At 46.7% G+C, this 26397-nt stretch overlaps 1 protein-coding gene across 3 annotated transcripts in view; it reads right to left on the bottom strand.

The window, feature by feature from the left end:
- LOC121289590 (transcription factor 7-like 2) overlaps positions 1–26397 on the bottom strand; it is a 123755-nt gene that overhangs the window by 11665 nt on the left and 85693 nt on the right. For 2 of the 3 annotated variants that reach the window (XM_041209170.1, XM_041209168.1), the window contains 4 exons: positions 3696–3773; positions 2106–2238; positions 1914–2016; positions 187–273 (listed from right to left, as the gene is read on the bottom strand). In XM_041209170.1, coding sequence (XP_041065104.1) covers positions 187–273; positions 1914–2016; positions 2106–2238; positions 3696–3764 — 392 coding nt within the window. In that variant the 5' untranslated portion in view covers positions 3765–3773. The remainder of the gene's footprint in view (positions 1–186; positions 274–1913; positions 2017–2105; positions 2239–3695; positions 3774–26397) is intronic. The other variant, XM_041209169.1, reaches the window with a different exon arrangement.

Below are 26397 nucleotides of genomic sequence, written 5' to 3'. Positions count from 1 at the left end.
TGCACTGACTGCAGGGGAAGGCGAGGGTCAATAGAAGTGTACTGGCCTCGCACAGGCTGCCAGGGTGTGGAGCCAGTTGAGTTCTACTGTCCCCACAGTGGCCACAGGAGGACAGTGGAAACTGCACTCTTCTGTCGGGGTCTCTGAACAACAGGTAAAACAGAAAATGTAGAACCTTCCACACACCTGGACATGGAAGCATTGACAGTCAGCGCTGTGTGGTAGGAGGGCCTGAAGCTTCCTGCTGGAATCGGGTAGAGCGGTGGACTTTGCCTGGGACACAACAACATCAGTGAACAAGCTGGAATCCCACTCCACTGACTCAACACAAACAAAACAGGAGGTAAACGAGAGGAATAAATAACAAATCAAAAGCCACCACCCAGCAGCTTGGCAACCAACATTCCCTCATCCAACTCATGGTCACTCCCCAATCCTTCCCACCTATTCCCAGGGGACAATCCCTGCCAGCCCCAACCCCCTCATCTACCCACACCAGACAGCACTCAGGGTTCCAAGAGGCTCCAGTGCAACTAACTCCAGATTCCATTCAAATTTCAACTCCAATGTTGATACAGGCACCAAGGGCCAAATGGTCTCCATCTCTGCTCTAAGATTCTAGAATTCTAATTCTTCACTTATTTGGGGCCCACTTTGCTCCTTTAGATCTTCCATACTGCTCATGTCACTGCAACACGAGCACCAGATGTGGTGCAAAGTTCTAGACAATGTCCCCGTCACTTACTCCCATGACAGGTACAGCACAGGGTTAGATACAGAGTAAAGCTCCCTTGACACTGTCCCCATCAAACACTCCCAGGACAGATATAGCATGGGGTTAGATACAGAGTAAAGCTCCCTCTGCACTGTCCCCATCAATCACTCCCAGGGCAAGTACAGCACGGGGTTAGGTACAGAGTAAAGCTCCCTCTACACCGTCCCCATCAAACACTCCCATAACAGGTACAGCACGGGGTTAGGTACAGAGTAAAGCTCCCTCTACACTGTCCCCGTCAAACACTCCCAGGACAGGTACAGCACGGGGTTAGGTACAGAGTAAAGCTCCCTCTACACTGTCCCCATCAAACACTCCCAGGACAGGTACAGCACGGGGTTAGATACAGAGTAAAGTTCCCTCTAGGAAGAGAGACTCGCGTTTCAATAACACATTTCATGATCTCAGATTATCCCAAAATGCTTTGTAAGCAATGAGGTTCTTCGGAAGTTTAAGGTAGGAGACATGGCAGCCAATTTGTCTGCAGCAAATTCTACAAACAGCAACATGATAACAATGAAAGAATCTGTTGCACTGATGTTGGCTGTGGGATAGATTATGACCTCAGGGTGAGACTCCCTGCTCTTCTTCCAAGAATGGCCATTGGATCTTTCATGTCTATTTGAGAGGGCAGCTGGGGCCTCGGTTTACTGTCAGATCTGTCAGACAGCACCACCCTCAGTATTAAAACTCGGAGTGTCAGCCTAGATCATATGATCAAGTCTTGAGAGTGGGGGCTTGAAGATATGACCTCCTGACTGAAAGGAGAGAGTGCTACTCGGCTGGTGGTAAAGCACTTTGAGGTAACCTGAAGTCAAAAAAGGTGCTGAAGAATACACTTTTCCCTCTTGATAACTGGTGAGATGCCAGGGGCTCTACTTCTCCCACAGCCGAGAGATGATCTTTTTGGTCCATTACGCACAGCCAGATCTGAACCAATGATCACCGAGGTTTACAATCAATGTCTGACCTTGTAGCTGCCTGGAGATCTAGCATGCTGATTGGGCAGAGTGCCACTGACAGGATGGCAGGGCATGGGCATCATCTACGACACCAACAGCTGCAATTCCTGGAGACAAGACAAAGGCCAAAAGATTGCTGGCAGGAGGCAGAAGAGAGAAATAACGGAATGTCTTACGGTGGCATGACCCAGCTCAATGGGTGAGCGATCTGCCCCACTGTGCCAGGAGACAGTGGGTAGTAAGGAGACAGCTCGGAGGGGTGTGGAACCCGAGGGAGTCCTGCGACAAAGGACAAAAGAGAGCAGAGGATCAAGATGGTGGTCAGGATTCCAGAAAGGCCGAGTTTGAAGGCAAATTTAATTACTCACCAGCCTTGGAGTCGAGCTCAGAGGATAGATGAGGGGTTGGGTTCCCTGGCGAGAAGTGCTCGTTGCTGTATGTAATGAGTGGAGTGAGGGGATGCATGTGGTGAGCATGCTGCACCAGAGGCAACCTATTCGTCTACAGGAAAGAGAGAGAGGACACAGCAGTCAGCAAGTTTCCACAGATGCCCCGACCCCTGCGGTTCATTGATAAGAAATCCTGTTGTGCCACACCCCAGGGCCCCTCGCATTTCCACCAACCCAGTGTAAGATAAACACCATTGCAGAGATTAAGGAAGGTGAAGTGGGCGGGGAGGGAGAGATGCATGTATTTGCGAGGGGGGATGGGGGAAATGCGAGAGGTAGGGTGATCCGTATCTGAACTCTATCAATCCGTCTCGCTTCTGTAACCCTTAATCCACTCATTCAATAGAAATCAAGATGCATGTGGTGAGCAACTCAGTGCTGAAATGTTCATCTGACCTCCAGCCTCCACAGCATTTTGGAGGAGACAATTCCAGATTTCCACTGTTTGTGTGAAAAAGTGCTTCCTCCCATCACCCCTGAATGGCCTGCATCGAATTTCCAAGTTTTTCCCCCTTATTCTGGACTCCCCAAATCAGAGGAAATTGTTTCTCTGTACCTATGCTGTCAAATGCTTTAATCATTTTACGCATCTTGATTGAATCACTTTTTAATCGTCCATACTCTAGGGTGTACAGGCCTAGTCTGTGCAACTTGTCATCACAATTAAACCCTGTTAAGTCCCAGTATTATGCTGATAAATCTGCATTGCACATCCTCCAAGGTCAAACTATTCTTCTTGAGATGTGATGCCCAGAATTCTTTTTTTTTAACTAATTCATGGGATGTGGGCATCGCTGGCTCAGCCAGCAATTATTGCCCATGTTCAGAGGGCATTTAAGAGTCAACCACATTGCTGTGGGTCTGGAGTCACATATAGGCCAGACCAGGTAAGGACAGCAGATTTCCTTCCCTAAAGGGCATTAGCGAACCAGATGGGTTTTTACAACAATCAGCAATGGTTCCGTGGTCATCATTAGACTTTTAATTTCAGGCTTTTATTGAATTCAAATTCCACCATCTGCCATGTCAATTCGAACCCGGGTCCCCAGAGCATTACCCTGGGTCCCTGGATTACTGGTCCAGCAACAATACCACTATGCCATCACCTCCCCCATGCCATCCCCCATCCCTCCCGAATGAACAAATGAACACCGTTACTCCAGATGGGGTCTAACCAGAACTCTTCATAACTGAAGCACAACTGCTCCTTTATATTCCAGCCCATATGAGACAAAAGCCAACATTCCATCAGCACTTTAATGATTTCTGTACTTGGGCCCCAAAACCTCATTTACAGTTCCTCAGTTATCATCATTTTGTTAATTCTAAAAGACTTGGATTGATCTCAAATCCAAAGTGGGATCACACTTTGCCCTAGTGGTCTGTCTGACAGTTTCTCAGCGGCATTCATCACCCACCCAGAATAAATTGGCTGCTCCAATCCAAGTGGTCAGCTCATCGCCTGGCCCACTGTTCCAGCCAACTCACAAAATGTTTGATGTTACTCACCAGGTGGATGGGAGATGGTGAATCTTTGAGACAGCTGGCCGCCTGTACATCTAACAGAGGCCACTTCATCTGCAGGTACTGGAAAGAATCAAAATGCAGTCAGAATATGGCAATGGATCAAATAAAATACCAGGCAACAGTCTCAACCAGAGAGGAAAAGCTGCTTTCTCTGCAAAGTCCTTTATCAATCCCAAACCAATCCCCACTCTGCCCAAAGTCCTGTAACAATCCCAGCCTAATCCCACTGCTCCACCATCTCTCTACAGCACTGTCTCAGTCCCAAACTAAGCCCACTTCGTTTCCCTGATCTCACCCCATAGCCCTCTGCCAAGTGCAAACTAATCCCACTGTGCCACTCCTTCCCAAAGCCCTGTATCAATCCCAAATTAATGCCCTGCTGTCTCCCCATGCCCTCCATAATTGCCAATTAATCCCCAGTCCCACCGTTTGCCAAAGTTCTATCAATCCTAAACTAGTCCCACTTTCCTACTGTCCCCCAAGAGCCCCGCATCAAACCAAGTTGAGGCATTCCACCCCATAATTCAGCTGACATTCCCAGTGCAGCAGTGAGGGCATGCTGCACTGTCAGAGATGCCAATTTTCAGACAAGATCTTCAACAAAAGCCTTGGCTGCTCTCACATGTGGCTTCCACAAGGCTATATGATAAAAGCAGGGCCAAGATTTATTTCTCAACCAGCATCACTAAAACAGATTATCCAGTCATTATCACATTGCTGTTTGTGGGATCTTGCTGTGCAAAAATTTGCTGATGTGTTTCCCACATGACGACAATGACAACACTAACAGTACTTTGTTGTCATGAAGCATCACAGGATCTTCCGAGGTCATAAAAGGCACCACATAAAAGCAAGTTCTTCCTTCTCTCTTCACTTAGTGAGGACATTAAACTGATGATCTCATATCACAGAGAGAATAATCACTCTCCCTCTCTTCCTGACCCCCCTCTCTGTTCATCGGACACTTGTAGTCACACATTCTGGCCAACACACCTCATGGCACAGGATGGCAGCAGTTAAGAATTTGGGCACTGCACTGTGCCCAAGGGGATTTAGGAGTTTAATGGTCAATGCCCGTGATCTTTCTCCTCCCAAAAGTGTCCTGGAAATTGATCTTTAATTCTTAGAGACTTAAGCTAATCCTGGAAACTGAGGCAGCCAAGTTAAGCACAGCAAGATCCCACAAACAGCAATAAGCTAACTGTACAGGAAATGAGTTTTCACAATAAAAAAGACTTGCACTTATATAACACTGTTCAAGACTCAAAGCACTTTACACCCAATGAAGACTTCTGAAGTGTAGTTACTGTTGTAATGCAAGATTTAATTGAGGGATAAGTACTAACCAGGACAGCCTGACTCTTGAACAATGCTGAGCTTCTTGAGCATTTTGCTGGGTATCTCAATATGCTTTTGTGCTCAAGCCTCTTGAACTCTGTACCTTCTGACTCAAAGGCAGGAATACTACCCACTGAACCAACCTGACACTTACTACCACAGCCTTGGAGTCTGATAATATCCCTCTCAGTTCTCTCTGCTTTGTGAGCTCACATTACCTCATCTTCCAACACCCATTCTTCCCCCTCTCTCTCCATCCTCACCATATTGGAATGGAGACCTCTCGGACCATCTGGATTTCCCATGGACCTCTCTCAAAGAAACATAGATATCTCAGTTGGATCAAACCTACCAACAGTTCAAGAAGGTGGCCCAACACGCCCTTTACAGGGCAACTGAGGATGGGAAATAAATGCCAGCTTTGTTAGTGACACGCACCTCCTGAGAATGAACAGATGTATTGAGAAAAGATCGAGAGACAAAGGCAGCAATAGAAAATTAGCAGCTTTTTAAGCACTGGGACAGAGAAAGTCAAGAGGATCTAATCAAGTTTTTCAAAAAAGTGTGATCAGAACTCGGAATATGTCATCGTAAGGTGAACAATGGGCTGACTTTAAAGAAGAGATGATTCAGGCACAGTTAAGATACATTCCACAAGGGAAAAAAGTAGGACAAATAAAGCCAGAGCTCCCTGGATGATGAAAGAGGTAGAGAAAATATGTACAGGGGCGGAGATGATGGGGTAGTGGTAACGTCACTGGACAAGTAATCCAGAGATCATATGAACAGAAGAACTAGGAGGAGTAGGTCATTCGGCCCCTCGAGCCTGCTCCGCCATTCAATACGATCATGGCTAATCTTGTGTTTCAATTTCCACATTCCATCTACCCCCGATAACCTTTGAATCCCTTGCTGAACAAGAATCTATCTACCTCTGCCTTAAAAATATTCAATGACCCCGTCTCCATCACCTTCTAAGGCAGAGAATTCCAAAGTCGCACAGCCCTCTGAGAGAAACAATTTCTCCTCATCTCTGTCCTAAAAGGGCAACCCCTAATTTTAAAACAGTGCCCCCTAGTTCTGGACTCACCCACAAGAGGAAACACCCTTTTGACATCCCACCTTGTCAAGGCCATTCAGGATTTTAGATACTTCAATCAAGCCACCTCTCACTCTTCTAAACTCCAGTGGAAACAAGCCCAGTCTGTCCAACCTTTCCTCATAAGACAACCCACTCATTCCAGATATCATTCTAGTAAACCTCCTCTGAACCGCCACAATGCATTTACATTCTTCCTTAAATAAGGAGACCAAAACTGCACACAGTATTTGAGGTGCACTCTCACTAGTGCCCTGCATAACTGAAGCATAACATCTTTTCTTTTATGTTCAATCCTTCTCGTAATAAAGGATTAGCATTCCATTAGCCTTCATAATCACTTGCTGTACCTGCATGCTAACTTTTTGTGACTCATATACTAGAACACCTAGATCCCTCTGCACCTCAGGATTATGCAGCCGTTCTCCATTTAAGTAGTACTCTGCTTTTTTTGTTCTTCCTGCCAAAGTGAACAACTTCACATTTTCCCACATTAAACTCCATTTGCCAGATCTTTGCCCACTCACTCAACCTATCTATATCTATCTGCAACCTCCTCATCTCCTCTTCACTACATACTTTCCTACCTTTGTAAATTTGCTACCATGTCTTCGCTCCCCTCATCTAAGTCATTGATGTAAATTGTAAAAAGTTGAGGCCCAGTACACACCCCTCTGGGACTCCACTCGTCATATCCTGCCAGTCAGAAAAAGACCCATTTATGCATACTCTCTGCTTTCTGCCAGCCAATCTTCTATCCATGCTGATATGTTACCCACTACACCATGCGCTTTAATTTTCTGTAATAATCTTTGATGTAGCACCTTATCAAATGCCTTCTGGAAATCCAAGTGCAGCACGTCTACAGGTTCCCCTTTATTCACAGTATATGTTACTTCTTCAAAAATACTCTAATAAATTGGTTAAACATGATTTTCCTTTCACAAAACCATGCTGACTCTTCTTAATTGCCTTGAGCACTTCTAAGTGCCCAGCTGAAAGGTGGTCCAAACGAATACTCTGAGGTCACAGGTTCAAATCCCACCATGACAGCTTGTGCAATTTATATTCAATTAATAAATCTGGAAATAAAAAGTGATGGTGACCATGTTCTTTAAGAAAGGAAATGTGCCATCATTACCCCGTCTGGCTTACAGGTGACTTGAGACCCACAGCATTGTGGTTGATTCTTAAAATGCTCTCTCAAATGGCCTAGCAATTAGAAATCAAGGGCAATTATGGATGTGCCACAAATGCTGCCCTTGCCAACAATTCCATGAAAAAATATGACAGATGCGAGCTGGATAATACCTGGAGAACCAGGCTGAATGTAGAAAATTCAGAGGGCAAGTGAAAAGAGAAATAAAGGAAGCAAGGAGAGAGCATAAGAGACTGACAGCAAACATAAAGGGAATCCAAAAGTCTTCAATAGGCAAATGATTAACAAAATGGTGGAAATGAAGCAGTGGGGCCGATTAGGGACCAAAAGAAGTTTTATGCATGGAGGCAGAGGTACTAAATGGGAACTTTGCTTCTTTATCAAGGAGGAAAATGCTTCCAAATTGATGGTGAAGGAGGTGAATAAGCTAAAAATTTAAAAATTGTACTTGAACTTGTTAAGTCACCAGGATCAGAGAACATACATGCGAGGATACTGATGGGAGAAAAAAAAAAGGGAAATTGCAGAGGCATTGACAATAAGTTCCCAATACTCCTTAGACTCAGGGGTGGTGCCAGAGGACTGGAGAATTCCAAATATTACACGCTTGTTCAAAAAGTGGTGAGGATAAGCCCAGCAACTACAGGCTAGTCCATTGAACCTCAGTAGTGGAAAGCTTTCAGAGCTGATAAACCAGAACAAAATTAATAGTCATCTGGGCAAATATGGATTAATTCAGGAAAGCTTGCATGGATTTGCTAAGGGCAAATCGTGTTTAACCAACCTGCTTGACTTATTGGAAGAGGTAACAGACAGTGTTAATGAGACTAATTTGTTTGATGTGGTGTACGTGGACCTCCAAAAGGCATTTTATAAACTGCTGCACAACAGACCTGTGAGTCAAGTTACAGCTCATGGAATACACGGGACAGTAGCAACAAGGGTAAAGCTGGATGAGTGACAGGAAACAGAGAGTAGTGATAAACTAAGGTAAAAGCAAAAAACTGCGGATGCTGGAAATCCAAAACAAAAACAAAAATACCTGGAAAAACTCAGCAGGTCTGGCAGCATCGGCGGAGAGGAACACAGTTAACGTTTCGAGTCTGAATGACTCTTCAACAGAACTAAGTAAAAATAGAAGAGAGGTGAAATATAAGCTAGTTTAAGGGGGGAGTGGGACAAGTGGAGCTGGATAGAGGGCCAGTGATAGCCTTTTAGCCATTTTTGATTCCTTCACCCCACCCCACCCCCACTAGGGCTTTCTATCCCTTGCTTGTCCTGCTTTCTCCCCCTAATTAGCACATTCCTCAGATAATATCACCACCGTCAACACCTCTTTGTCCTTTTGGCTGGGACATCTTTTAGTTATCTTCACCTATCACTGGCCCTCTATCCAGCTCCACTTGTCCCATCGCCCCCCTTAAACCAGCTTATATTTCACCTCTCTTCTATTTTTACTTAGTTCTGTTGAAGAGTCATTCAGACTCGAAACGTTAACTGTGTTCCTCTCCACAGATGCTGCCAGACCTGCTGAGTTTTTCTAGGTATTTTTGTTTTTGTTTTGGATTTCCAGCATCCGCAGTTTTTTTGCTTTTACCTTAGTTTATCACTACTCTGTTTCCTGTCACTCATCCAGCTTTACCCTTGTTGCTACTGTCTCGTGTATTCCATGAGCTGTAACTTGACTCACAGGTCTGTTGTGCAGCAGTTTATAAAATGCCTTTTGGAGGTCCATGTACACCACATCAAGCAAATTAGTCTCATTAACACTGTCTGCATGACACAAAGCTTGGAAGTATTGTGATTTGTGAGAAGGACAGCTATAGGCATCAATCAGACCTGGACCAGAGATGAAATAGGTAGACAAGTGGCAGATATAATTTTATGCAGACAAATGTGAAGTGATTCAGTTTGGTTAGAAGAACATGGAGAGACAATTTAAAACAAAGGGTACAACATTAAAGGGGATACAGGAGGAGGAGGACCTGGGGTTTTTGTGCATAAATTATTGAAAATGGAAGGGGCAGGTTGAGGAAGCAGTTAATCAAGCATCCGGGATCCTGGGCATTATTAAGGCATAGAATACAAAAGCATGGAGCTTACAGTCAGCCTTTATAAAAGGTCGGCCTCAACTGAAGTAAGGCATCCAGTTCTGGGCTCCACACTTTAGGAAGGACGTGAAGGCATTAGAGAGGGCGCAGAAAAGATTTACAGAACTGGTTCCAGGGAAAACACAGCTCCAGTTGTAATGCCAGCAATGTCTTGCTTGGGCAGCCTGAGCCAAGTGACCTCCTCCTGACCTGTTGAGTCAATAGTGTTCGCTCTTTGTGGCCATCATGAGCAGGAACCGCTGGTCTTACCCAGGCAATTTGACCCTACTCACAGGACCTAATTAAGATGCATCAAATAAACACAGATAGGAACTGAAGCTAGGATTCTCTGTCTCCTGTGTGATTCAATAACAGACCAGGACACTGCTCCTGAGCCTGCATCAGCTCAATTAAACACTAAGATAAAAGTAAAATACTGCGGATGCTGGAAATCTGAAACAAAACCAGAAAATACTGGAAAAACTCAGCAGGCCTAACAGCACCTGTGGAGTGCAAAAAAAAACAGAGTTAATGTTTCGAGTCCTTATGACTCTTCTTCAGAGCTCTGAAGAGTCATACGAACTCGAAATCATAACTTTTTTTTTCCTCTCCACAGATGCTGTCAGACCTGCTGAGTTTTTCCAGCATTCTCTGTTTTTGTTTCGACATCAGCTCAGTTTGCTTTGAACTTTTTGCTCTTCAGGTATCTTTACTTCAGCACCTATTGGAAATTGGTGACCGAATCTATGAGAGAATGCCAGGAGGGTCCTGTTGGAAAACAAGACATTCTCACCATGGCAACACTCCAGTAAAGTCATTATTTATGAAACCAAAAATTGCAAGGATTTGTGCCAAAGTGTTACAACTGCAAACAAGGCCCAGCTGACACTTCAATTTTCACACTTTGCAAACAGGTCCCAAGATTACACAGCCCGAGGTAAGAGCAAGGTTCACAAGAAGCACATAACAAGAGTAAAGCTCCCTCTCTACACTCTCTCACCAACATTTCCAGGACAGATACACCAAGGGGTTGGATAGAGAGCAAACTGTCCCAAACCTTTTCAGGATCAACATTCCCTCCAAGCTGCATGGGGTGCTGGGCAGAGCTTTGCTCCCTTGGGGAATTAAGTAACCTGGGAGGAAGAGGATGGGAAGGTGGAGTTGAGGCAGATCAGTCATGAAGGTATTGAATGGCAGAGCAAGCTCAAGGGGTAGTCTGGTCTATTTCTGCTCTTGTCTCTTATATTATGCTCTTAATTGAAAATGTGTTGTGCAGGACAGAAACAGACTGTGCACAAGCAGCAGTCCCTTTAAGAAACTTGCATGTGTGGTTGAGCAGCAAACTAAAAAGGACCACACAGTGCATCTAATGGGCTACACACAGTGAAGGGAATTTAAAAAGACCATTGCTCAGGATAAGAGTGAGGGGGAGAAGGAGTATATGAGGAGTGGAGACTGGGGGATGAGGAGTGTTTGGAAAGGGAACAAAGAGCACAAAGCTTTCCCACATTCCAGTCCCTGAAACCCAACTCTATTCTCCACCAAAGTCTGCAACCTCAAATCCCAAGTGCTGCAGTTGTGCTATACGACATGGTTGAAGCTAAAGTGGGTTGGAGGGGGGAGGGGCAACAAGAAATTCAGAGCTCAGATCTCCAGAAGGTGGCAGCTCATTCCCACACTGCAGACTGGGAACAGAGAGGCAATTGTGAAGCAGCTGCTCACCACGACATACTTCAAATGTTTGTAATGAAAACAAAACGTAACAACTCGTCACTGATTCAAACCAGTTTACAAATGCTGACAGAGGACCAGGCACTGATAGCGACACCATTAATAGGGTTAATGGGGAAAGGCAGAGCCAGAGTGAGCAAGTTAGAAAGCAAGGGTGTGTACAAGAGTGGCAAAGAGAAACAGCACCCAGTCAAACAGACTTTTGCAGTTGAACCGACACACAGAATACCTTCTCAAGTTCTGTGCAATCCCCTTCCCAACGTCTGACTCACTGCATTGTACAAGTGACAGCAACGATGCCAAATGTGCACACGGGGGACACAAGGGGACCCAGAACAAAAAGTAGTGAGATCGCAGCCAGACCAACTTCACAGAATCACAGAATTTTAAGGAGGCCTTTCAGCCCATCGTGTCCAGCTCTCCATTATGACCTAGTGCCATTGCTCTGCCTTTTCCCTCTATCCCTGCACATTGTTTCTATTCAAATAATCATCTAATGCCCTCTTGAATGCCTCAATTGAATCTGCCTCCACCACATTTCCAGGCAGTGTATTTCAGACCCGAACCACTTGTTGTGTGAAAAAGGTTTTTCTCACATCACATTTGCTTCTTTTGCAAATCACTTTAAAGCTGTGCTCTCTTGTTCTTGATCCTTTCATGAGCGGGAACAGCTTCTCCCCATCTGCTTTGTCCAGCCCCCTCATGATTTTGAACATCTCCATCAACTCTCCTCTTAGCTTCTCCTCTCCAAGGAGAACAGTCCCAACTTCTCCAATCTATCTTCGTAACTGAAGTTTCTCATCCCGGCAACCATTCTCGTAAACCTTTTCTACACTCTCTCCAGTGTGTTCACATCTTTCCTTTAATGTGGAGCCCAGAACTGTACAAAATACTCCAGCTGAAGTCAGGCCCATTGCACAAAGGGAGTGCCAAGAAACCTATAGGGTTTTAACTTGCTCCACACGCCTCACAGAATCACACAGTGCAGAAGAGGCCCTTTGGCCCATTGAGTCTGCACCGACACATGAGAAACACCCGACCTACCTACCTAATCCCATTTACCAGCACTTGACTCATAGCCTTGAATGTTATGACGTGCCAAGTGCTCATCCAGGTACTTTTTAAAGGATGTGAGGCAACCCGCCTCCACCACCATCCCAGGCAGCGCATTCCAGACCATCACCACCCTCTGGGTAAAAAAGTTTTTCCTCACATCCTCCCTAAACCTCCTGCCCCTCACCTTGAACTTATGCCCCCTTGTGACTGACCCTTCAACTAAGAGGAATGGCTGCTCCCTATCCACTGTGTCCAAGCCGCTCATAATCTTGTACACCTCGATCAGGTCACCCCTCAGTCTTCTCTGCTCCAATGAAAACAACCCAAGTCTATCGAACCTCTCTTCATAACTTAAATGTTTCACCCCAGGCAACATCCTGGTGAATCTCCTCTGCACCCCCTCCAGTATAATCACATCCTTCCTATAATGTGGAGACCAGAACTGCACACAGTACTCCAGCTGTGGCCTCACCAAGGTTCTATACAACTCCCACATGACCTCCATACTTTTGTAATGTCTCGATTAATAAAGGAAGGCAAGTGTCCCATATGCCTTTTCACCACCCCACTAATATGCCTCTCCACCTTCAGAGATCTATGGACACATATGCCAAGGTCCCTTTGTTCCTCAGAACTTCCTAGTGTCATGCTGTTCATTGAATACTTCCTTGTTAAATTACTCCTTCCAAAGTGTATCACCTCACACTTTTCAGGGTTAAATTCCATCTGCCACTTATCTGCCCATTTGACCATCCTGTCTACAACTTCCTGTAACCCAAGACACTCAATCTCACTGTTAACCACCCGGCCAATCTTTGTGTCATCCGTAAACTTACTAATCCTACCCCCCACATAGTCATCTATGTCGTTTATATAAATGATAAATAATAGGGGACCCAGCACAGATCCCTGTGGTACGCCACAGGACACTGGCTTCCAGTCACTCAAGCAGCCTTCTGTCATCATCCTCTGTCTCCTACAACTAAGCCTATTTTGAATCCACCTTATCAAATTACCCTGTATCCCATGTGCATTTGCCTTCTTTATAAGTCTCCCATGTGGGACCTTGTTAAAGGCTTTGCTGAAATCCATATAAACCACATCAACTGCACTACCCTCATCTACACACCTGGTCACCTCCTCAAAAAATTCAATCAAATTTTCTCCAATAGTTTCCCTACCACAGACATGAGACTCATTGGCCTGTAGTTCCCTGGCTTATCTCTACAATCCTTCTTAAATAGCAGAACCACATTAGCTGTTCTCCAGTCCTCTGGCACCTCCCCTGTGGCCAGAGAGGAATTAAAAATTTGGGTCAGAGACCCTGCGATCTCCTCCCTTGCCTCCCTCAGCAGTCTAGGACACAAATCATCCAGACCTGGAGATTTGTCCACTTTTAAGCCTGCCAACACCTCCAATACATTGTCACTCCCTATATCAATTTGCTCAAGAACCTCACAGTCTCTCTCCCCGAGTTCGATACCTCCATCCTCATTCTCTTGGGTGAAGACAGATGTGAAGTATTCATTCAACACTCTACCGATGTCCTCTGGCTCCACCCATAGATTGCCCCCTTGGTCCCTTATGGGTCCTACTCTTTCCCTGGTTATCCTCTTCCCATTGATATACTTATAGAATATCTTGGGATTTTCCCTACTTTTACCAGCCAGAGCTTTCTCATATCCCCTCTTTGCTCTCCTAATTGCTTTCTTAAACTCCACCCTGCACTGGCTGGACTCCACTAATGCCTCTGCTGATTTCCTTCCCTTGTACCTGATAAAAGCCTCTCTTTTCCTTCTCATCGTAACCTGAATATCTCTGGTCATCCATGGTTCTCTGGGCTTGTTACTCCTTCCTATTGCCCGAGAGGGAACATGTTGAGCCTGTACCCTCCCCATTTCCTTTTTGAACACCCCCCACTCTTCCTCTGTAGACTTCCCCACAAGTAGCTGTTCCCAGTCTACCTTGGCCAGATCCTGCCTTTTTTTACTAAAATCCACTCTCCCCCAATCCAAAACATTTTTTTGCAATTTGTCTATTTCTTTGTGCATAACAAGCTTAAACTGTACCATGAGATAAAAACAAAAATAAAAACAAAAAACTGCGGATGCTGGAAATCCAAAACAAAAACAGAATTACCTGGAAAAACTCAGCAGGTCTGGCAGCATCGGTGGAGAAGAAAAGAGTTGACGTTTCAAGTCCTCGTGACCCTTCAAGAGAACTAGGTAAATCCAAGGAGAGGGGTGTAATATAAGCTGGTTTCAGGGGGGGGGTGTGTGTGTGTGTGTGTGTGTGTGTGTGTGTGTGTGTGGGGGGGGGGGGGGGGGGGGGGGCGGGGGGGGAGAAGTGGAGGGGGGTGGTATGGTTGTAGGGACAAGCAAGCAGTGATAGGAGCAGCTGCTCTCTCGCCCCCCCGCCCGCCCCCCCGCACCCCACACACACACACACACACACACACACCTTAAACCAGCTTATAGTTCACCCCCTCCTTGGATTCACCTTGTTCTGTTGAAGGGTCATGAGGACTTGAAACGTCAACTCCTTTCTTCTCCGCTGATGCTGCCAGACCTGCTGAGTTTTTCCAGGTAATTGTTTTTGTTTTAAATTGTACCATGTTGTGGTCACTATCACTAAAATGCTCCCCCACAACCATCTCAGCCAGCTGTCCGGCTTCATTCCCCAGAATTAGGTCCAGCACTGTGCTGTCCCTTGTTGGAATCTCTACATACTGACCTAAAAAGTTCTCCTTTACTTGTTTCAAGGAATCCACTCCATTCAAGCTCTTAACACAATGTCAATCCTAATTAATGTTGGGAAAGTTGAAAGCACCTAATATAATGACCCAGTTGTTATTATTTTTACACACCTCCACAAATTGTGCACATATTTGCTCCTCAATTTCCCGCTGACTATCTGGGAGTCTATAATAAACACCTAACAATGTGGCTGCTCCTTTTTTATTCCTAAGCTCTACCCACAAAGTTTTATTCGATGCCCCCTCCAAGATATCATCTCTCCTTACTGCAGTAACTGACTCCTTAACTAATAACGCAATGCCTCCTCCTCTTTTACCTGCTCCCCTGTCTCGCCTGAAGATTCTCTATCTCAGAATGTTGAGCTGCCAATCCTGCCTTTCCCTCAACCACGTCTCAGTGATGGCTAATATATCGCAATTCCACGTGTCAATCCTCACCCTTAACTCATCCGTTTTACCTATAATACTCCTGGCATTAGAGGCCATCCAGCCTTGCCTAATGCCCTTGAAGCTTAGTGCAGCTGTACTCCCTCTGACTTGATTGTTTTACTGTATTATGATGTGTCCCTATTCTGCTAACATTCTGTGTCCCCTCCCTGCCAAATTAATTTAAACTCCTCCCAACAGCACTAGCAAACACGCCCGCAAGGATGTTAGTCCCACTCTGGTTCAGATGTAGACCGTCCTGCTTGTACAGGTCAGGCCCATTGCAGAAAGGGAGAGCCAAGAAACCAAGGGGGTTTTAACTTGCTCCTCAAGTACTTACACAGTGTGGACAGTCAGCCCATTCAAAGTGGGACATACTGCACATAGAGGTGAATGGGAATGCACCATGAGATGCTGCCACCAAAAGGACAAATCCAACCCAGCCAATTATCACCCATCAGTCTACTTTCCATCATCAGCGAAGTAATGGAAGGGGTCATTGACAGTGCTATCAAGCAGCACATACATGGCAATAACTTGCTCACTGACGCTCAGTTTGGGTTCCATCTGGGGCTACTCAGCTCCTGACCTCATTACAGTCTTGATCCAGAGGAGAGGCAAGAGTGACGGCCCTTGACATCAAGGCCGCATTTGATTGAGTGTGACATTAAAGGGTCAATGGGAATAAGGGGGCAAACTCGCCACTTATTGGAGTCACACTTAGCACAAAGGAAAACGGTTGTTAGAGGTCAATCATCTCAGCCTTGGGAATTCACTGCAGGAGTACCTCAGAGTAATGTTCTCAGTCCAACCATCTTCAGCTACTTCATCAATAAGCTTCCTCCATCAAAAGATCAGAAGTGGGGATGATTGCAAAATTCGGGACTCTTCAGATACTGAAGCTGTCTGTGCCCATGTGCAGCAAGACCTGACAAATTCAGGCTTGGTCTGACAAGTGAACTGGCAAGTAACATTCATGCCACACAAGTGCCAGGCAATGACCATCTCCAACAAGGCAGAATCCAACCATCTCCCCTTGACATTCAATGGCATTACTCCCACAGAATCAACATCCTGGGATTGACCAGAAATTTTATGGGCTAGCCATGTAAATACTGAGGGCAAGAAATGTTAGAGGCTGGGACTTCTGTGGCGAGTCGCTCACCTCCTGACTCCCCAAAGCCTGTCCGTCATCCAAGTCAGGAGTGTGCTGGAATAGCCTGCTTGATTGGCACTCCACCCACCACCTTCAACATTCCCTCCACTACCAACGCACAGTGGCAACAGTCTGTACCATCTACAAGATGCACTGCAGTAACCCACCTTTAACAGCACCTTCCAAACCTCCAACTTCTACCAGCTAGAAGGACAAGGAAGCAGATGCATTGGAACACCACCACCTGCAAGTTCCCCTCCAAGCCACACACCATCCTGACTTGGAACTATATTGCCATCCCCACTGTGACTGGAACTCTCTTCCTCACCTGCACCACATGAACTGCAGCAGTCCAAGAAGGCAGCTCACTACCGTGCTCTCAAGGGCAATTAGGGATGGGTAATAAATTCTGGCCCAGCCTGTGACGCCCACAACCCATGACTGAATAAATAAAATTATCAGGAGTCAGAGTGGGTGGGAAATGCTCCTGGGGCAGCACACAATATAGAACCCACAGATTGTGAATCCAAATCACTCTCTGTCCATCTTTTCCTCACTTCATGTCCATCTCTGTCCTCCCTGTTCCACTTGCTCTGCTACTCACCATCTCAAAAACACACTACCATAACACACCTTTCCCTCTCCGCTGAATGCACAGCATTACCTCCAGCCCCAAGCATTCTCAGCACAGAAGGAGGCCATTCAGCCCATCATATCTGTGCCAGTGAACAAAGATCAGACAACACTAATCCCATTTTCCAGCACTTGGCCCATAGCTCTGGAGGCTATGGCTTCGCAAGTGAATATCTAAATACTTCTTAAATGTTACGAGAGTTTCTGACTCAACCACCCTTTCAGGCAGTGAGTTCCAGACTCCCACCACCCTCTGGGTGAAAAACTTTCTCATCAACTCCCCTCTTAGCCTTCTACCTCTTATCTTAAAGATACGCCCCCTGTACTAATGGAAAAAGTACTTTCCTATCCACCCTATCTATGCCCCTCATAATCTTATACATCTCTATCAGGTCGCCTGAACCTTCGCTGCTCCAAGGAAAACAACCCCAGCCTATCCAATCTTTCCTCATAGCTCAGACCCTCCAGCCCAGGCAGCATCCTGGTAAATCTCCTCTGCACTCTCTCCACTGCAATCACATCCTTCCTATAATGTGGAGACCACAACTGCACACAGTACTCCAGCTGTGGCCTAACCAGTGTTTTATATAGTTCCAGCAAAACCTCCCTGCTCTTGTATTCTATGCCTCAGCTAATAAAGGCAAGTAACCCCTATGCCTTCTTAACCACTTTATCTACCTGCCCTACTACCCTCAGGGATCTGTGGACATGCGCACCAAGGTCCCTCTGTTCTTCAGTGCTTTCCAGGGTCCTCCTATTCAGAGTGTAATCCTTTGCCTTGTTAGCCCTCCCCAAATGCATTACCCCACACTTTTCCGGATTGAATTCCATTTGCCACTGCTCTGTCCACCTGACCAGTCTACTGATATCCTCCTGCAGTTTACGGCTATCCTCCTCACTATTTACCACCCTACCAATTGTCATGCCATCCCCAAACTTTGTTGATCATATTCCCAACATTAAGTCCAAATCATTTATGTACACCACAAACAGCAAAGGCCCAGCACCAAACCCTGTGGAACCCCACTGGAAACAGACTTCCAGTCACAGAAACATCCCTCTACCATCACCCTCTGCTTCCTGCCTTTCAGCCAATTTTGGATCCAATGTGCCACTTTGCCTTGGATCCCATGGGCTCTTACTTTCTTGACCAGCCTGCCACGAGGAGCCTTATCAAAAGCTTTGCTAAAGTCCATGTAGACCACATCAAATACATTAACCTCAACAACACTCCTGGTTACCTCCTCAAAAAATTCGATCAAATGTGTCAAACACGACCTTCCCTTGACAAATCTTTGCTGACTATCTGTGATTAATCTGTGTCTCTCCAAGTGCAGATATATTCTGTCCCTCAGAATTCTTTCTAATAACTTCCCCATCATCAAGGCGAGCCTGACTGGCCTGTAATTTCCTGGTCTATCCCTTCCTCCCTTTTTCGTTAATGGGACAACATTAGCAGTCCTCCAGTCCTCTGACATCTCACCTGTGGCCAGGAAGGATTTGAAAATTATTGACAGGGCCCCTGATATCTCTTCCCTTGTCTCCCTCAACAGCCTGGGACACATTTCATCCGGGCCTGTGGATTTATCCACTTTTAAGGCCGCTAAACCTGCTAGTACCTCCTCTCTCTATGTTAATATCCACCAATATTTCACAGTCCTCCACCCTGATGTCTATACCTGCATTGTCCTTTTCTATTGTGAAGACTGACACAAAGTATTCATTGAGGACTGTACCCATGTCTTCCGGTTCCACACACAGATTACCTCTACAGTCCCTAATTGGCCCTATTCTTTCACTAGTTATTCTCATGCTCTCTATATATTTAAAAACTCCCTTTGGGTTCTCCTTTATTCTACCCACCAATGCTTTCTCATGCACTCTCTTAGCTTTCCTAATTTCCTTTTTAAGTTCCCCCATGCACTTTTTATACTCCTCTAGATACTCTGCATTATTGAGCCCTCAGTATCTGCCATAAGCTTCTCTTTTTTCCTTAATCCGAACCTTTATGTCCCTTGACATCCAAGGTTCTCCAGATTTGGTTCCCCCACTTTGTCTTTACGGGAACGTATTTGCCCTGTACTCTCACTATTTCCTCCTTGAATGCCTCCTACTGCTCTGACACAGTTTTATCTGTGAGTAGCTGCTCCCAGTCCACTTGGGCCAAATCGTATCTCATCTTAGTAAAATTAGCCTTTCCCCAGTTTAGAACTTTTATTCCCAGCCCAACCTTATCCTTTTCCATAACTATCCTAAATCTAACTGAGTTATGGTCACTATCTCCAAAATGCTCCCCTACTGGTGCGCCTTCCACCTGCCCGGGCTCATTTCTAACTATTAGGTCCAGAACTGCCCCCTCCCTTGTTGGGATTTCTATGTACTGGTTAAAAAAGTTCTCCTGGATGCAACTTAAGAATTTTGCTCCCTCCCTACCTTGCACACTAAAACTATCCCAGTTAATATTCGGGCAGTTAAAATCCCCTATCATTACTGCTTTATTATTCTTACACTTCTCTGAAATTTGATTACATATTTGATCCTCTATCTCTCCCTGACTGTTTGGGGATGTATATTCCACACCCAGCAGCGTGTTTTCCCCTTTTATGTTTTTTACTTCCACCCCGTGGCTTCATTTGATGATCCTTCCAAGATACCATCCTTCCTCACTGCTATAATTGATTCCTTGATCAATATTGTGACCACCCCACTCCTCTTCTATCCCCCTCTCTATCTCGTCTGAATACCCTATAACCAGGAATTTGAGCTGCCAACCTTGCCCTTCTTTTAGCCAAGTCTCGGCCATATCATATTCCTATAGCTATGATATCATATCCCGTGTGCCTATCTGTGCTCTCGGCTCGTCTGTCTTATTCCTCAGGCTCCTTATGTTAAAATATATTCCATTTAGCCTTGCTAAACTCACTTCTTTCTTATCTAGCCTATGTTTCCTCTGCCTTCCAGACTCACTTACTAGCATTTTAACTTCTAATTCCATCTCAGCTTCTCTCCCCTCTGAACTACTTTTCAGGATCCCATCCCCCTGCCAACTTAGTTTAAATCCACCCCAACAGCATTAGCAAACCTCCCCGTGAGGATGTTTGTCCTGTTCCTGTTCAGATGTAACCTGTCCAACTTGCACAGGTCCCACCTCCCCCAGAAACAGTCCCAATGCCCCAGGAATCTAAAGCCCTCCCTCCTGCACCATCTCTCCAGCCATGCATTCACTTGCTCTATCCTTCTGTTCCTATACTTACTACTGCGTGACACCAGGAGTAATTCGGCGATTACTATCTTTGAAGTCCCGCGTTTCAATTTCCTACCTAACTCCCCAAAATCTGCTTGCAGGACCTCAGATCTCTTTCTTCCTATGTCATTGGTCCCAACACGGACCACGACCTCTGGCTGTTCACCCTCCCCCTTCAGGACGTCCTGCAGCTGTTCCGTGACATCCTTGACCCTGGCACCCGGGAGACCAGGAGTCACGTCTACAGCCACAGAGGCGCCTGTCTACTCTCCTCACTTCTTCCTCCCTCCCTGAGCAGCTGGACCACCCACAGTGCCATGGCCTTGGCTTTGGTTGGCCTCTACAGAGGAACCGTCACTCTCACCGTTTTCTAAGACCGATAAATGGTTTGAGAGTGAGATGCACTCGGGGGGATTCCCTCACTACCTGCCTGGTCCCCCATTCCCTCTCTGCTTGCACTTCCTTAAGCTGCGGGGTGACCACGTGCTGAAATGTGCTATCCGCGAACCTCTGAGCCTCGCGAATGCACCGTGGTGCCCCCAGCAGCTGCTCAAGCACCAAAACCCAGAGCTCGAGTTGCTCCAATCAGAGGCACCTCCTGCACACATGGTCATCCAGACCGCCAGGAATGTCTAGGATTTCCCACACAGCGCAGGATGTACAAATCACAGGACTGAGCTCTCCAGACATATCTCAATGAAATAGAATATGGACCCTTGCTTTTATTTTACCTTTACTCCTACTTGAGTCTCACTGTTTTAACCTCTCTCTTCTGAAGTCTCGCTATTTTAACCTCTCTCTCTCTCCCAAGTCTCCCTGTTTTAAAAGCAAAAAACTGCGGATGCTGGAAATCAAAAACAAAAACAAAAATACCTGGAAAAACTCAGCAGGTCTGGCAACATCTGTGGAAGGGAGCACAGTTAACATTTCGAGTCTGCATGACTCTTCAAGAGAACTATCCCTGTTTTAACCCCTCTCTCCCGCAGTCTCCCTGCTGTAACCTCTCTCTCCCGCAGTCTCCCTGCTGTAACCTCTCTCTCCCGCAGTCTCCCTGTTGTAACCCCTCTCTCCCGCAGTCTCCCTGTTGTAACCCCTCTCTCCCGCAGTCTCCCTGTTGTAACCCCTCTCTCCCGCAGTCTCCCTGTTTTAACCCCTCTCTCCCGCAGTCTCCCTGTTTTAACCCCTCTCTCCCGCAGTCTCCCTGTTTTAACCCCTCTCTCCCGCAGTCTCCCTGTTTTAACCCCTCTCTCCCGCAGTCTCCCTGTTTTAACCTCTCTCTCCCGCAGTCTCCCTGTTTTAACCCCTCTCTCCCGAAGTCTCCCTGTTTTAACCCCTCTCTCCCGAAGTCTCCCTGTTTTAACCCCTCTCTCCCGCAGTCTCCCTGTTTTAACCCCTCTCTCCCAAAGTTTCCCTGCTTTAACCCCTCTCTCCTGCAGTCTCCCTGTTTTAACCCCTCTCTCCCGCAGTCTCCCTGTTGTAACCCCTCTTTCCCGCAGTCTCCCTGTTTTAACCCCTCTCTCTCCCGCAGTCTCCCTGTTTTAACCCCTCTCTCCCGCAGTCTCCCTGTTTTAACCCCTCTCTCCCGCAGTCTCCCTGTTTTAACCCCTCTCTCCCACAGTCTCCCTGTTTTAACCTCTCTCTCCCACAGTCTCCCTGTTTTAACCCCTCTCTCCCACAGTCTCCCTGTTTTAACCCCTCTCTCCCACAGTCTCCCTGTTTTAACCCCTCTCTCCCACAGTCTCCCTGTTTTAACCCCTCTCTCCCGCAGTCTCCCTGTTGTAACCCCTCTCTCCCGCAGTCTCCCTGTTGTAACCCCTCTCTCCCGCAGTCTCCCTGTTTTAACCCCTCTCTCCCGCAGTCTCCCTGTTGTAACCCCTCTCTCCCGCAGTCTCCCTGTTTTAACCCCTCTCTCCCGCAGTCTCCCTGTTTTAACCCCTCTCTCCCACAGTCTCCCTGTTGTAACCCCTCTCTCCCGCAGTCTCCCTGTTGTAACCCCTCTCTCCCGAAGTCTCCCTGTTTTAACCCCTCTCTCCCGCAGTCTCCCTGTTTTAACCCCTCTCTCCCGCAGTCTCCCTGTTGTAACCCCTCTCTCCCGAAGTCTCCCTGTTTTAACCCCTCTCTCCCGCAGTCTCCCTGTTTTAACCTCTCTCTCCCGCAGTCTCCCTGTTTTAACCCCTCTCTCCCGAAGTCTCCCTGTTTTAACCCCTCTCTCCCGCAGTCTCCCTGTTTTAACCCCTCTCTCCCAAAGTTTCCCTGCTTTAACCCCTCTCTCCTGCAGTCTCCCTGTTTTAACCCCTCTCTCCCGCAGTCTCCCTGTTGTAACCCCTCTTTCCCGCAGTCTCCCTGTTTTAACCCCTCTCTCTCCCGCAGTCTCCCTGTTTTAACCCCTCTCTCTCCCGCAGTCTCCCTGTTTTAACCCCCCTCTCTCCCGCAGTCTCCCTGTTATAACCCCTCTCTCCCGAAGTCTCCCTGTTTTAACCCCTCTCTCCCGCAGTCTCCCTGTTTTAACCCCTCTCTCCCGCAGTCTCCCTGTTGTAACCCCTCTCTCCCGAAGTCTCCCTGTTTTAACCCCTCTCTCCCGCAGTCTCCCTGTTTTAACCTCTCTCTCCCGCAGTCTCCCTGTTTTAACCCCTCTCTCCCGAAGTCTCCCTGTTTTAACCCCTCTCTCCCGAAGTCTCCCTGTTTTAACCCCTCTCTCCCGAAGTCTCCCTGTTTTAACCCCTCTCTCCCGCAGTCTCCCTGTTTTAACCCCTCTCTCCCAAAGTTTCCCTGCTTTAACCCCTCTCTCCTGCAGTCTCCCTGTTTTAACCCCTCTCTCCCGCAGTCTCCCTGTTGTAACCCCTCTTTCCCGCAGTCTCCCTGTTTTAACCCCTCTCTCTCCCGCAGTCTCCCTGTTTTAACCCCTCTCTCTCCCGCAGTCTCCCTGTTTTAACCCCTCTCTCCCGCAGTCTCCCTGTTTTAACCCCTCTCTCCCGCAGTCTCCCTGTTTTAACCCCTCTCTCCCGCAGTCTCCCTGTTTTAACCCCTCTCTCCCGCAGTCTCCCTGTTTTAACCCCTCTCTCCCACAGTCTCCCTGTTTTAACCCCTCTCTCCCGAAGTCTCCGTTTTAACCTCTTTCCCGCAGTCTCCGTTTTAACCCCTCTCTCCTGCAGTCTCCCTGTTTTAACCCCTCTCTCTCCCAGTCTCCCTGTTTTAACCCCTCTCTCTCGAAGTCTCACTGTTTTAACCTCTCTGTCCCGAAGTCTGCTGGTTTTAACCCATCTTTCCTGAACTGAACTCTCCATCACTCTCCGCGCCCTTTCAAACGGAAGTCTCTCCCGCTCTCCACACCCTTTTCAAACTGGTCTCTTCCGCTCTCTGTGCTCTTTTTAAACTCTCTATTCCCCGCCCCCTCTTACATCCAGGCCCCATTCCAGACTCTGTCCTGGAGCCAGTTCCCAGCTATGCCCCATTCTTCATACAAGAGGCAGGAAGTTCATAAATGTTCCTTCCGCCTATGCCATGCTGTGTGGTGACATATTGACAGCCAGGTGCCCATTAATAGGTGCAACTACCCACTCCGTGTTGATGGGAGACGAGATACCCAAGATTCATGTTACCAGTGAGCAGTGGATTTGGAAGGAATTCAGACATGAGTTGAAGTTGCTGCACACGAATCATTCATCAATCAATCGGACCTATAGACACCAAATTAAAACTCTTTTATTTTTAACTGATACAGAGCGCTGGGGCATAACGGACAGCATAAAGGGAGCTTTACTCGGTCTAACCCCATGCTGTACCTGTCCTGGGAGTGTTTAATGGGAACAGTGTAGAGGGAGCTTTACTCTGTATCTAACCCTGTGCTGTACCTGCCCCAGGAGTGTTTGATGAGGACAATGTAGAGGGAGCTTTACTCTGTATCTAACCCCGTGCTGTACCTGCCCTGGGAGTGTTTGAAGAGGACAGTGTAAAGGGAGCTTTACTCTGTATCTAACCCTGTGCTGTACCTGCCCCAGGAGTGTTTGATGGGGACAGTGTAGAGGGAGCTTTACTCTGTATCTAACCCTGTGCTGTACCTGCCCCAGGAGTGTTGATGAGGACAGTGTAGAGGGAGCTTTACTCTGTATCTAACCCCGTGCTGCACTGACCTGGGAGTGTTTGATGGGGACAGTGTAGGGGGAGCTTTACTCTGTATCTAACCGCGTGCTGTACCTGTCCTGGGAGTGTTTCATGGGGACAGTGTAGAGGGAGCTTTACTCTATCTAACCCCGTGCTGTACCTGTCCTGGGAGTGTTTCATGGGGACAGTGTAGAGGGAGCTTTACTCTGTATCTAACCCCATGCTGTACCTGTCCTGGGAGTGTTTGATGGGGATAGTGTAGAGGGAGCTTTACTCTGTATCTAACCCCGTGCTGTACCTGTCCTGGGAGTGTTTGATGGGGACAGTGTAGAGGGAGCTTTACTCTATCTAACCCCGTGCTATACCTGTCCTGGGAGAGTTTGATGGGGACAGTGTAGAGGGAGCTTTACTCTATCTAACCCCGTGCTATACCTGTCCTGGGAGGGTTTGATGTGGACAGTGTAGAGGGAGCTTTACTCTGTATCTAACCTTTGCAGCCCTTTATTCACGAGTCAAAGACAAAAATGGACCATTATTCAAAAAGGGAGGGAGACAGAAAGTGGGAAACTACATTCCAGGTACCTCAACAAGTGTTATAGGGAAAATGATAAAAGTTATTATTAAAGAAGCTATAGCAAGGCACTTGGGGAAGTTCAAGGTAATGAGGCAGAGTCAAGACAGTTTTGTGAAAGGGAAATTATGTTTGACCAATTTATTGGAGTTCTTTGAGGATGTAACATGTGCCGTGGATAAAGGGGAACCGGTGGATGTCCTGTACTTAGATTTCCGAAAGGTATTTGATATAGGGACACATCAAAGATTACTGCGGAAAATAAAAGCTGATGGTGTAGGGAGTAACATATTGGCATGGGTAGAAGATTGGCTGGCTAGCAGGAAGCAGAAAGTAGGCATGAAATGGGTCTTTTTCAGGTTGGCAAGATGTAACAAGTGGTGTGCCACAGGGATCGGTGCTGGGACCTCAACTGTTCACAATCTATATATATGACTTGGATGAAGGGATGGATGGGATGGTTGCCAAATTTGCTGATGACACAAAGACAGGTAGGAAACTAATTTGTGAAGAGGACATAAGGAGGCTACAAAAAGATATAGATAGGATAAGTGAGTGGGCAAAGATCTGGCAAATGGATTATAATGTGGGAAAATGTGAAATTGTCCATTTTGGCAGGAAGAATAAAAGAGAGGCATATTACCTAAATGGTGAGAGATTGCAGAGCTCCAAGATGCAGAGGGATCTGGGTGTCTTAGTGCTTGAATCACAAAAGGTGAGTATGCAGGTACAGTAAGTAATTAGGAAAGCTAATAGAATCTTGTTGTTTATTGCGAGGGGAATTGAATACAAAAGTAGGGAGGTTGTGCTTCAGTTGCACAGAGCACCGTGAGATCACATCTGGATACTGTGTTCAGCACTGGTCACCTTATTTAAGGAAGAATAGAAAGATAGAAACTAGGAGCAGGAGTAGGCCATTCGGCCCTTCGAGCCTGCTCCGCCATTCATTATGATCATCCAACTCAATAGCCTGCTCCCGCTTTCTCCCTGTACCCTTTGATCCTTTCGCCCCAAGAGCTCTATCGAACACCTTCTTGAAAACATACAATGTTTTGGTCTCAATTACTTTCTGTGGTAACGAATTCCACAGGCTCACCACTCTCTGGGCGAAGAAATTTCTCCTCATCTCGGTCCTAAATGGTCTACCCCATATCCTCAGACTGTGACCTCTGGTTCTGGACTCCCCCATCATCGGGAACATCCTTCCTGCATCTAACCTGTCTAGTCCTGTTAGAATTTTATAGGTTTCTATGAGATCCCCCCTCATTCTTCTGAACTCCAGTGAATATAATCCTAATCGACTCAATCTCTCCTCATGTGTCAGT

The sequence above is a fragment of the Carcharodon carcharias genome, chromosome 17 (assembly GCF_017639515.1).
Source record: "Carcharodon carcharias isolate sCarCar2 chromosome 17, sCarCar2.pri, whole genome shotgun sequence".
NCBI classification, from domain to species: domain Eukaryota; kingdom Metazoa; phylum Chordata; class Chondrichthyes; order Lamniformes; family Lamnidae; genus Carcharodon; species Carcharodon carcharias.
The sequence above is the reverse complement of the archived record's forward strand: the minus strand, read 5'-3'. Positions and strand labels throughout refer to the sequence as shown.